This window comes from Haliotis asinina, chromosome 10, assembly GCF_037392515.1.
Source record: "Haliotis asinina isolate JCU_RB_2024 chromosome 10, JCU_Hal_asi_v2, whole genome shotgun sequence".
Taxonomy (NCBI): Eukaryota; Metazoa; Mollusca; class Gastropoda; order Lepetellida; family Haliotidae; genus Haliotis; species Haliotis asinina.
Genome location: NC_090289.1, coordinates 21,522,561 through 21,535,133, shown reverse-complemented (window position 1 = coordinate 21,535,133; position 12,573 = coordinate 21,522,561). Strand labels below are relative to the sequence as shown.

Sequence of the window (12,573 nt, the reverse complement as noted above, 5' to 3'; positions counted from 1 at the left end):
ATACCCTTTCAACAATATTTTCTTTGAAAATAATCAAATTCATCGAAACAGATATCTTTGTTACCACCGATTAACATTTTCGGTGTAAGAATTCCTTAATGGCGTGACATGACTCAGGTGACTCATTTACATAAAATGACACGCCTACCAAACCATTAGCCAATCAGCATATAGCACCTCCAAACAGCTGTCAATCAACCAAGCTAACATCGGTCGGCGAATCAGAGTGGAACAACTCAACGTGACACGTCGCGGTATCGGCAAAGTTTCAAGTTCAAATGTTTGAATTACTACCTACGAACTGTAAGAGACAGTTTGAAAAGTGAGAATTGGAAATGAAGCCCGATGATATGAAGTTAGTGGAACTGAGATTGTAGTATTTGCTCAAGTAGACAGAGGGTGTGATGTGACTGGGATTGCGATGCCATGAACTGATGTTCCAACGTGCGCATGCTCTTGTCGGGTGTTGCAACGTTATTAAGGTTCACGGATAATTTTGAGTTGTTTGTTTATGTTAATCACAATGCATCACTTCAATGTTTACCCAATGTTCATTAAGGTACCCGAGTACAAGGGAATTCCCTTGCTGTGTAAAGGTATTCCCCGACAGTCCTCAGGTCCGAAAGTGGTCCGGTTCGGTGGGCGTGGCTTATTTTTTTCAGATTCATTGGGAAATGAACTCAAAAGAAATGTTCCCAGTTAACCAATCAGATTGCCAGAAGTTTAATGAACACAATAAAAATTTAATTATTTAACACATAAGAGCACACAGGATGTGGGTTATGAACAGAAACTATATATTTGCAAATGGAGTACATTTTCATAAACCCAACAACACTCTCACTAAGTCCGAAAAACATAACTATTTAATGACAAATTTTGAAAAATGACCCATGCTTATGATGTACAAACAATATGAGATGAAAAACCATGCATTAATTTTGATGGAAGGGCCAAATTAACAAGGATTAGCTTGGATAGTGAACCGAGGGAATCCTCTCAACTGTCTTAGAGGGTTAAAATGGAGAGAGTGATGAGCTACCACTGGTCTCATGAAATGCTTGTGCATATGCATGGGAGAGGTCCATTAATTAGGGTGAGCTATTATTAAACTGTTCTTGGGAACATAGGACAGAGGTTTCCACTGAACCTTGGGAGAAAGAGGAGATAAGCAATAAATATGAGTCTGGATATGGAAAAATTCATAGAATTATGAGGAACTGATTTATGTATGCTGAATCCCACAACTTAGATATTGTTACGAGTGTGTATTTTCTGTATATTTTTGTTATTAATTCAGTAATAATTATTATTGGGTCACAACATTTAGTGTTTTGAATAATAGCTATGATGGGTCACATTTCGTTTTAATAGCTGGTCAACACTTGTAGGATTCTGGTTTTCTGGAATTTATCTGCTCCTAGTTTTCTATGTGTCTACTTCCGGGAGACTTATTCGAAGGCATTCTACAGTCTTGACGATGTTCGTTTGTGCCCGAACTTCAAGGAAATGCCTAAATATATATATAAAAAGGCTGGTTGCCGTGTTGGGGGCCACACGCACACTCACACTCATATTTGCTGCCGTTGCATCACTGCCAACTGCCAATGCTTGAAATCCTGTCAACGCCTGAATCTACATTATCTGCTGTCGCACCGATTGCTGTGTAGCCATTATTGTCTCACACCAAGACTTTGGTGAGTTTGCTATATTGTATTTTGTGACCCAATGACTTAGATTTTGTCTCTCTTGAATTGTACCTGAAATCTGCATTGTTAGATTGACTTGTGACTTTGTATACCTTGCTGTCGTTGTATAACAATACAGAATTTGAATGTTTATGACTTGTCTTTGTTCTGTTTTGCGGGTTCACAAGGGGATTTCTTACATTGTTGTCAAGGTCAATTCTTAACCGTAACAAAATTGGGAGGTCATCCGGGATAGAATTCATTTGACATTTGAGACCATTTGTGAAATATATTCCAAATTTCTGCAATTTTGCTACAAGTTAATTGTTGAACCAGCAAAATGGTGTTTGAACTTGAGAAGTTTGTATTGTCCCCTGACTCTGAGACAATTAGTCAGTTGAGGAAATCAGATTTATTGCAAATTTCTTCACATCTCAAACTTGATGCCAAACCTGCAATGAGGAAATTTCAGATTTTGAAAATTGTGTTGAATCATTATATTGATGAGGGAATTTTTGAAGATGATGTTTTGGAAATGGTGCCAGAGGAAGAGAAAAAGAAGAAAGGGCATTTAAAAAGTTTGAGATGGAGAAGGAAATAGAAAGAGACAGAAATAGAAAGGAATTAGAATTGAAGAAATTAGAAATTGACAAAGAAATTGCTTTGAAAAAAATTTAAAACCAATCTCAGTCCTTAGATTCTTCCACTTTTGATATTGCAAGGCATGATAGGCTTGTACCTCCTTTTAATGAGAAAGAAGTAGACAAATATTTTCTACATTTTGAGAAAGTTGCTGAAAATCTAAAGTGGACTAGGGAGTCATGGACTATGCTATTGCAAACAGTTTTGAAGGGTAAAGCTCAGGATGCTTATTCAGCATTGTCAGTACAGCAATGCTCAGATTATGATCTTGTGAAGAGTACACTTTTGAAAGCTTATGAGTTAGTGCCTGAGGCTTATTGTCAGAAATTCAGAAATGCTCACAAAAGGGACAATGAGACTTTAGTAGAGTTTGCTAGTGAAAAGGAAACATTGTTTGATAGGTGGTGTGGGTCTAAGGAGGTCAAAGATTTTGATGGTTTGAGACAGTTAGTGTTGATGGAAGATTTCAAGCAGAGTGTTCATGCTGACCTTAAGACTTATTTGGACGAACAAAAGGTTGACGACTTACATAACGCAGCAATGTTGGCAGATGATTATTGTTTGACTCACCAGAGTTCTTTTAAGTCTCTGGGTAATACAAAGTTTTCTGGCCAAAAGGGCTTTTCCTCGGTTAAGACTTCAGGACATGCAGGTTACAGTGGTGTTAGAACAGGTTCAAATTCTCGTGGCAAGCAGTCACATACTTTTCAGTCTAAGCCTAAGACTACCAGTGGTTCTGATCCTGTTTGTGCGTATTGTAAGAAGCCAGGTCATCTGGTGTCTGCACGTTACAAACTCCAGTTTAAAAATCAGGCTATAGGTGCCCCAAATGCTTTTGTGTCCATCGCACCTAAGCCTTTCTTTCCAGGTGGTTCTGAGGTGAGTTTTGTCTGTGAGAGTAAGTCTCCAGATTCTGTAGTTCGGAAGGAGTTTTTGCCCTTTGTGTATAAGGGTTCTGTGTCACTTATCGGAGATAATTCTACCCCACGGCCCGATATTATCTTGAGGGATACTGGAGCTCTTCAATCTCTGATTTTGAAGGATATTTTGCCTTTTTCTGACGAGTCTTCAGCTAACTCAGATGTTTTGCTTCAGGGTATAGGTGGCAATTCTTCTGCTCCTCTCCATTTTGTGAATTCGACTTCAGATCTGATTTCAGGTGAGGTGAAAGTTGGTGTTCTTGACTCTCTCCCGTTTCCGGGTGTCGATTTGTTGATCGGAAATGATCTTATGGGGGCTAAAGTTGGCGCTGATTCGACTGTCACAGTTTTAGCGGAGAGTTCAGTTAGTACTGAAAAGTTGGAGGATGAATTTCCGGGTATTTTTCCCTCTTGTGCAGTGACTCGTTCAATGTCGAAAGGCATTTCTTCCAAGACTTCTTCGCAAAATGATACCATTTATGATTTGTCAGGTACTTTTATGGATCATTCTTTGTGTGAGGTGGAGACAGAGGACTTATCTTCAAAGAGTAGTAGCTCTTCAGGACTTCTTGATAAGTCAGATAGTTTGTCAGGTGGTGAACACATTCTTTCCACACAGCAGCTTATTAGTGCACAGGGTGAGGATGTTGAAGTGCAGAAGTTGGCTAGTAAGGCTGCTTCTTTTGAGGAGGCTGGCAAGGTTCCAGTTTTTTATTACTACAAGGATGGTGTTCTGATGAGGAAATATAGGTCGCCAGATGTTCCTGCCGAGTATGAATGGAAATTGTTCCATGTGGTACCGAAATTATTTCGAAAACATGTACTTTCATTGGCACATGAAAGTCCCAGGGCCGGTCATTTGGGTGTAAACAAAACTTGTGAGAAAATTTTGGCACATTTCTTTTGGCCCAGTGTGAGCATGATGTGGCTGCATTTTGTAAGACCTGTCAAGCATGCCAAATTGTTGGAAGACCAAATCAGAAAATTTCCTCCGTTCCCTTGAAACCTCATCCTCGATATCTCCAGGGTATACGTTCCGATAAGTCTCCACAATACCCTGGACGCATCTATGGCTCTGCCCGATAAATTTATTACCTCCCTTTGCTGGCTCCGCCTTCTCACAGTAGCCAATCAGCTAGGTCGCCGTTTTAACTGAGCTTGCCAGTGTCAACAAAGGTGGCGGTAACTGCGAAGGTTTGCTCACAGTGCATCCCAGATTTTAGGGAAATCATACAAACATATGCAAGAACGCCTTCTACCTCTGCCAGAGAACCTCTGCATGGTTTCTGTTGCCAAGTATAATCGGTTAGATAATTCAAGACTTATCGGAACGTATACCCTTGAGATATCAAGGATGTTGAAACCTATACCAGCCTTTAAGGAACCTTTCAGTAGAGTTATTTTTTATTGTGTTGGTCCACTACCTAAGACTAAGTCTGGTAATCGGTATTTACTCACAATTATGTGTGCTTCTACCAGATTTCCTGAAGCGATTCCGCTTCGTAGGATTGTTGCACCTGTGATTGTCAAGGCTTTGATCAAGTTTTTCACCTTAGTTGCTTTGCCAGATGTTGTGCAGTCTGATCAGGGCTCAAATTTTATGTCTAAGGTGTTTCAACAAGCTATGTACCACTTAGGTATTAAGCAAGTTAAGTCTAGCGCTTATCATCCAGAGTCACAGGGAGCTTTAGAGATTTCATCAAACTTTGAAGAATATGATCAAGACTTATTGTTTTGAGACAGAGAAAGATTGGGATGAGGGTGTGCATTTGTTGTTGTTTGCTGTCAGAGAGTCAGTTCAGGAAATTTTAGGGTTTAGCCCCTTTGAACTTGTATTTGGTCACAGTGTGCGTGGGCCACTAAAACACTTAAAAGAACAATGGCTCAATGACAGACCTGAGATCAATCTCTTAGACTATGTGTCTACATTTAGGGACAGACTATTAAAACCAAGTGAGTTGGCTAGAAGAAACTTGAAAGTTTCACAAAAAAAAAATGAAGCTGAAATATGACAAAAAGTCAAAGAGAGAAATTTCACTTGAGGTGAGAAGGTGTTAGTTTTGCTTCCCATACCTGGTCAGCCACTGAGAGCAAGATATCAAGGTCCATATGTTGTTGACAAAAAGGTTAGCGACACAGACTATGTAGTCTTGACACCTGGTCACCGTAAACAGAAGAGATTGTGTCATGTCAACATGATTAAGAAATATCATGACAGGTTAGAAACCAAACATGTCAATTGTATTACCACACTCTCCCCAGTTATTGATTGTACGAAAGACAATAGTGAAAATGTTGACAACATTGATGATTGTGTTAGCAATGTGAAGTTTGATGATCTGAGTGATAATGTTTCACCAAAGTTGAGAAATTCTGATGTGTTAGCTCACCTTAATGAGAAACTATCACATTTAAAGTTCAGATGTCAGATTTGATTTATGAGTTCTTTCACTTATTTCCTGATGTGCCTGGTCAAACTGGTGTTAGTAGCCAGAACAGAAAGTTCAGATGTCAGATTTGATTTATGAGTTCTATCACTTATTTCCTGATGTGCCTTGTCGAACTGGTGTTAGTAGCCATGATATAGATGTAGGTGATGCTGTGCCTGTGAAACAACACCCTTAACAGATGAATTCAGTGAAACATGAAATTCTGCAGAAAGAGGTGAAATACATGCTGGACAATGACATTATTGAACCCAGTGACAGTCTGTGGAGTTCACCATGTGTTCTTGTGCCGAAGAGTGGAGGTGGTTGGCGCTGCTGTGCTGTCCATGCACTCTCATGAACTGACTCGTATCCTATTCCAAGAGTGGACGACTGCATTGATTGCATTGGTCAAGCCAAATATATAAGTAAGTTTGACTTACTGAAGGGCTTCTGGCAGATTCCACTTACAGACTGTGCAAAGAAAATATTGGCATTCGCTACGCCAGATGGACTGTATCAATACAAGGTGATGCCGTTTGGTCTGAAGAACGCTCCAGCGACATTCCAGAGACTTGTCAACGATGTCACATCAGGCCTTGATCGTGTCGAGGCTTACATGGATGATGTCATCGATTACGACATGGAGTGGGATGACCATCTTAAAAGGACTTGTGCTTTCTTCGAAAGACTGTCTGAGGTGAAGTTAACTGTGAATCTCACCAAGTGTGAATTCAGGAAGGCACAAGTGGAAATTTAGGGCATGTTGTAGGGCACAGCCAGGTACAACCAGTTCATGCAAAGTTGAGGCAATTGTACATTTTCCAGTTCCTCAATCTAATAGAGAACTCATGAGATTCTTGGGTATGGCTGGCTATTACAGAAAGTTTTGTCAAAAATGTTGTTGTATTTCCACTTACTAACCTTTTGGGGAAAAAGGTAAAAATTTCAGTGGGATAGCAGTTGTCAGATTGCATTTGAAAAAGTCAAAGCCATACTCATGAATTGTCCAGTATTGCAGGCACCAAATTTTGAGAAAGCATTTAAGTTGCAAATAGATGCAAGTGATGTTGGTGCAGCTGCTGTCTTGATTCAAGAGGATGATTCAGGGATTGAACATCCAGTTTGTTATTTTTCAAAGAAATTTGACAAGCACCAAAGAAATTATTCGACCGTTGAGAAAGAAACATTGGGTCTTTTGTTAGGTTTATAGCATTTTGAAGTGCGACTTGGTACCACCACTTTGCCAATTGAAGTTTTTACTGATCATAATCCCTTGACTTTTCTTCACAAAATGAAGAACAAGAATCAAAGACTTATGAGGTGGAGTTTGACCTTGCAAGGGTTCAATCTTGTGATCAAACACATTAAAGGCAAAGACAATGTTTGTGCTGATGCACTTTCCAGGCTGTAATTGTATGATGCTGTATGTATGTATCTGCATTTTGTCATAGTAATTCTGCAGGAAGTTTTTCATATTGCTCATATTATTACTTGTCATGTTATTATGTTATTACTGCTATGATTGTAACAGAAAGTTTCTGCGAAACTTTCTTTTCCTCAAGGAGGAGAGTGTTACAAGTGTGTATTTTCTGTATATTTTTGTTATTAATTCAGTAATAATTATTATTGGGTCACAACATTTAGTGTTTTGAATAATAGCTATGATGGGTCACATTTCGTTTTAATAGCTGGTCAACACTTGTAGGATTCTGGTTTTCTGGAATTTATCTGCTCCTAGTTTTCTAAGTGTCTACTTCCGGGAGACTTATTCGAAGGCATTCTATAGTCTTGACGATGTTCGTTTGTGCCCGAACTTTCAGGAAATGCCTAAATATATATATAAAAAGGCTGGTTGCCGTGTTGAGGGCCACACTCACACTCACACTCATTCATATTTGCTGGCATTACATCACTGCCCACTGCCAACGCTTGGAATCCCATCAACGCCTGAATCTACATTATTTGCTGTCTCACACCAAGACTTTGGTGAGTTTGCTATATTGTATTTTGTGACCCAATGACTTAGATTTTGTCTCTCTTGAATTGTACCTGAAATCTGCATTGTTAGATTGACTTGTGACTTTGTATACCTTGCTGTCGTTGTATAACAATACAGAATTTGAACGTTTATGACTTGTCTTTGTTCTGTTTTGCTGGTTCACAAGGGGATTTCTTACATTGTTGTCACGGATAATTCTTAACCGTAACATTATACCAAACGTCTTGACAAATTCAAAGAAAATTAAAAATAATGCCCACAAAAAGATTTTTCATAATTCTTGATACAGTTGCCACAGTGAAAATAAGATTCAACCCTTAGTAATAAAATCAGGCTAGATGATTGGTGGGACTAGTGCATGAAGTGTCAACTTCACTGTGTTAGTGTTTTCTTGGGAAAGGTGGTTATCAAAGATTTTATGCAAGGTGCAAATAAGATCATGATAGACATGAAAAGTGGAATGTTTCAACATCATTAGGTGAGGTAAAAACCTATAAATACCTGAATTCCATTTTCCCTCCTGAGCTCCTCAGCATTTAGTGCTGAACAATTGACCGTGTGGTATGCCAGTTCACTGGCAGCAGCTAGAAGTGGTGCCGACTTGGAGAATAACTGATCATCTGATGTCTCCATCGTGATAGTCTTGATCAGCATTGGGTAGCCTGCATACTTGTAAGGTTCAAGATCTGGAAAAAGCACAATTTGGGGGGACTGTACTGAAGAAGTCAAGATATCTACCATTATAATGAACTATGTAATATAATTCCAGGTGAACTTGCAGACCACACTCACACTTATGCATGTTTCACAGAGTGAAAACAGCATACAAACATTGCAACCTTAAACTATGATTGACATAATGTATAGGGTCAGCTGGTAATATGCAACAAAAATTTACATTTTCTCAAGGTAACCTGACATGTTTCACATCTCAATTATTTAACAAGAGTCATCAGAGGATGACATATACCCCCAGCCCCACATATCTGAAAGGACAAATCATCTGACAGTTACTTGATGCTTTCTTACATTAAGTTTGAATCGTTTCCATGGTCATGAAAAATATAAATGCAATATATTTGTAAACAGCAAAAGGCACCACTTCAAGATCTATCTCATACATCTGCCAAGACCTGTTCAAAGATATGAAATGGTTTTTGAGTTGTGCTCTGGAAACAAAGCCTATCCCTCCATTTTGAGACTAAGTCAGAATTGTTTCAGTGGAAACCTGACAAAAATAAAAATGCCCAAACATTGTAAACAGCAAAAGGCACCACTTTGTGGTCGGCCTCAAATATCTGCCAAGTTTTGCTGTAAGATAATATATAGTTTCCGGAAAAGAAGCACATCCCTCCATTTTGAGACTAAGTCAGAATCATTTCCATAGAAACTGGGACAATGATTAATCACAAAAATTTGTAAATAGCAAAAGGCACCACTTTAGGGTCTCCCCTACATATCTGCCAAGTTTTGCAGAAAGATATTTAGAAGTTTTTGAGTTGTGCTCCGGAAACGAAGACCATCCCTCCATTTTGAGACGAAGTCCGAAATGTTTCAATGGAAAACAGAAAATTATATATCACAACAAGAGTCATGAGAAGATGACATATCCCCCCGGCCGCCACATGAGAGTTACTCATTGTTTTTTTAGACTAAGTCTGAATTGATTCCATGGAATTCATGAAAAATATAAATGCCATATATCTGTAATCAGCAAAGTCACAATTTCAAGATCTGTCTCATATATCTGCCAAGATCTGTTGGCAGATATGAAATGGTTTTTGAGCTGTGCTCATCCCTCCAATTTGAGAGTAAGTCCGAAACGTTTCCAAGGCAACCAAGAAAATAATAAATCACAAAAACCTATTAAGAGCAAAAGGCACCACTTTGGGATCTGCCACACATATCTACCAAGTTTTGCTGACAGATATTACAAAGTTTTTGAGATGTGCACCAGAAATGAAACACACCTCTCACTTTTGAGACAAAGTCCAAAACGTTTCCATGTAAACTGAGAAAATAATAAATCACAAAACCCTGTACATAGCAAAAGGCACCACTTTAGGTTCTGATTGATATATCTATCAAGTTTTGCACAAAAATATTGAACGGTTTTTGAGTTCTGCTCCGGAAATGAAGCCCACCCCACCATAAGACTAACACCAAAATGTTCCATAGAAAAACAAAAAAAATATAAATGCCAAAAATCTGTAAATAGCAAAAGGCACAACCATAGGCTGAGATTACTATATCAAGTTTGGTCTAAAAATATTGACAGGTTTCTGACTGATGTATCCAACAAGTTTTACAGAACAATATGGAACGGTTTCTGAGTTCTGCTCCGGAAACGAAACACACCTCTCACTTTTGAGACTATGTCCGAAACGTTTCCATGGAAACCGAGAAAACAATAAATCACAAAAACCTGTACATAGCAAAAGGCACCACTATATGTTCAGACTGATATATCTACCAGGTTTTGCAGAAAAATATTGAATGGTTTTTGAGCTCTGCTCCGGAAACCAAACCCATCCCTCAATTCTGAGACTATTGATATATCTACCAAGTTTTGCAGACGAGGAGTCGACTATATCGCCCTGCATTACATGCCGGGGACATAAAAATGCATGCCATTTATTTCTTTCAGCTGAATACCCTGATCCTTGATATCAAAAAGAATATCTTCAAATCTGGAAATTATACCAGTTGGAAGGCATGTTAGAAATCTATGTCTGTCAGAGATATGACACCACAACTGCCAGATAAACAACTTTACTTCACTTATCATTCTTCTGATTGATGATGCTACTTCACTTGCTGGCCAGGGAAGGGTATGGGATCTAGGAGGTGGGATATCTTCTTTGCCACCTGCAGACACTAGCATCTTTCACTCCAATTGTTTCTCCATTGGGGGCTTGCAGACAAGGCATAAAATACTACAATAGTAGAATGTTGTGAATGTCTCGTCCCACCTCCAAAGCCAGATCCTTACTGGCCACCCTATCCTGACTGACAGCACATTTCTTGTCCTGTTTCTTGTACCAGATCCATACTGGCTACCCTGTCCTGACTGAGAGCACATGTCTCGTCCTACCTGCCATACAGGATCCATACTGGCTACCCTGTCCTGACGTTTCCTCCCACCTCCAATGCCAGATCCATACTGGTCACCCTGTCCTGAGTGAGAGCACCATGTCTTGTACCACCTCCCATGCCAGATCAATATGGATATTTACTAATATTTACTTTTTGGTCACACACAAGATATCTGTAATGACTGCTATCTGCATAATCACACAATGTACGCTGTCAACAAAACTGAACACACTGGTTGTAATGTTTTGTGACATATCATGTTAACATAAGTTTGAAAAGCGAAATAAGTGCAGTGGTCACATTGAAAATAAGATCAAGGTCATCTAACTCAACTGGTGTCTGCATAATCCCCCCATGTACGCGGTCACCAAATTTGAAGACATTGGGTGCAACAGTTCATGAAATATTGTGGTAATAATAATCAGGACATACGTAAGTACGTATGTACAGACGCTGCTGAAAACACAGTCCCTCGTTACGCGTTGTGGCGGGGACAACGTGGCTTTTATCTTTCAGAAGCTGGTCCAAGCTGAGGAGCTGTTATAGAGTTTGAATGGAGTTTGAGGAAATTTGGCGATAACAGAAAACTTCTTGTTCCATTTGCTGCAAAGGGTGTATGAAACGGCTGTAGGTTCCTATTCTCTGCTTCCCATATATCAACCTTGTTAACATACACTGTTTGTGGCAGAATTGAAGCCCTGTCTGCAACTCAGACAATGACTATGTGTGGTCATGGTGGGTAATGGGTCACCATAGCTATATGCCTACTTTAACACTGAGCAATTCCCCGTCGATTAACACTGCGAGAACCATTAATACTGCGAGAAAAGAGCAGTGTCTATTACAGGTGGGTATTTAATTGTTTTGTTGTCATTTTCATACTTTTGGAGGGAGAAACTTAGTAAAAACTGGTGAGGGAAAGTAACTGGCAACTGATTCAGATATGTGGAATACAAGAAACACACCAGTCCAGATAAGATACTTCCAACTATATACCCTTATAAAAGGATTTAGCTTACCTTCCTTATACCTGCTGAAGAGGATGGACTGGGCTTTGAGTATCAGCACTATGTTCTGAGGGTCAGGTCCTTCTTTCACTTTAGATTTACTACACAAGAATTCGTAAGCTTTGTTCACTTGTTCAAAGACATCCTGAAAATAGACAAAAACAGCAATAGTAGAGACATAACTAGTGCTAATTTGAATTCAAATAACCAAAAAATCAAACAGTAAATTGTGTATCTATAATACATATCTTATGTCATGTTGGGTGCTTTCCCTTGGTCTACTGATGTGAAATAAAGTTGTCAGCTTTTTGTAACTTTCCACACAAGACACAAGTGTATAAATGTCATTGTCAATATTGTCCATTACAACTCATATCAAATTCCTTAGATTGGCTCTCCCTTGTCAACACCAGGAATTTGGAATGCCACACTGTCACCCACAGAGAGAACAATCTTGCTCTGTTTCACCATTCTCTCTGGTTGAAGAATCAGAGACTCTGGTGCCCTCTTCCTGAGTTCACTGATCTCTTTCTGTCTTTCAGCATCAAAGTCTGTTAATGGAGACTGTCCTGGTTGTGGCTCTGAGTTTTGAGTATTGTGAACTTCCTTATATTGTTTATCTCTGATTTCCGATTACACATGCAATATTTACAAGCAGTATTGTCAAAACAAACACTGAGAATGTGATAAACTGATGGGCAAAAAAAACCAATACCAAATTTTGGATTATTTTATTATTTTGAATATTTGAACTGATTTTTGTTTCCAGATTACATAAACATATCACAAAAA

General features: G+C 39.0%; 1 protein-coding gene across 1 annotated transcript in view; it reads right to left on the bottom strand.

The window, feature by feature from the left end:
* The window catches only part of LOC137298857 (dnaJ homolog subfamily C member 13-like), a 318,010-nt gene that overhangs the window by 71,198 nt on the left and 234,239 nt on the right, over positions 1 to 12,573 (bottom strand). Inside the window, exons 37-38 of the mRNA XM_067831190.1 lie at positions 11,794 to 11,926; positions 8,180 to 8,364 (exon numbers count right to left, since the gene is read on the bottom strand). Of these exons, the coding sequence (XP_067687291.1) occupies positions 8,180 to 8,364; positions 11,794 to 11,926 (318 nt within the window). The remainder of the gene's footprint in view (positions 1 to 8,179; positions 8,365 to 11,793; positions 11,927 to 12,573) is intronic.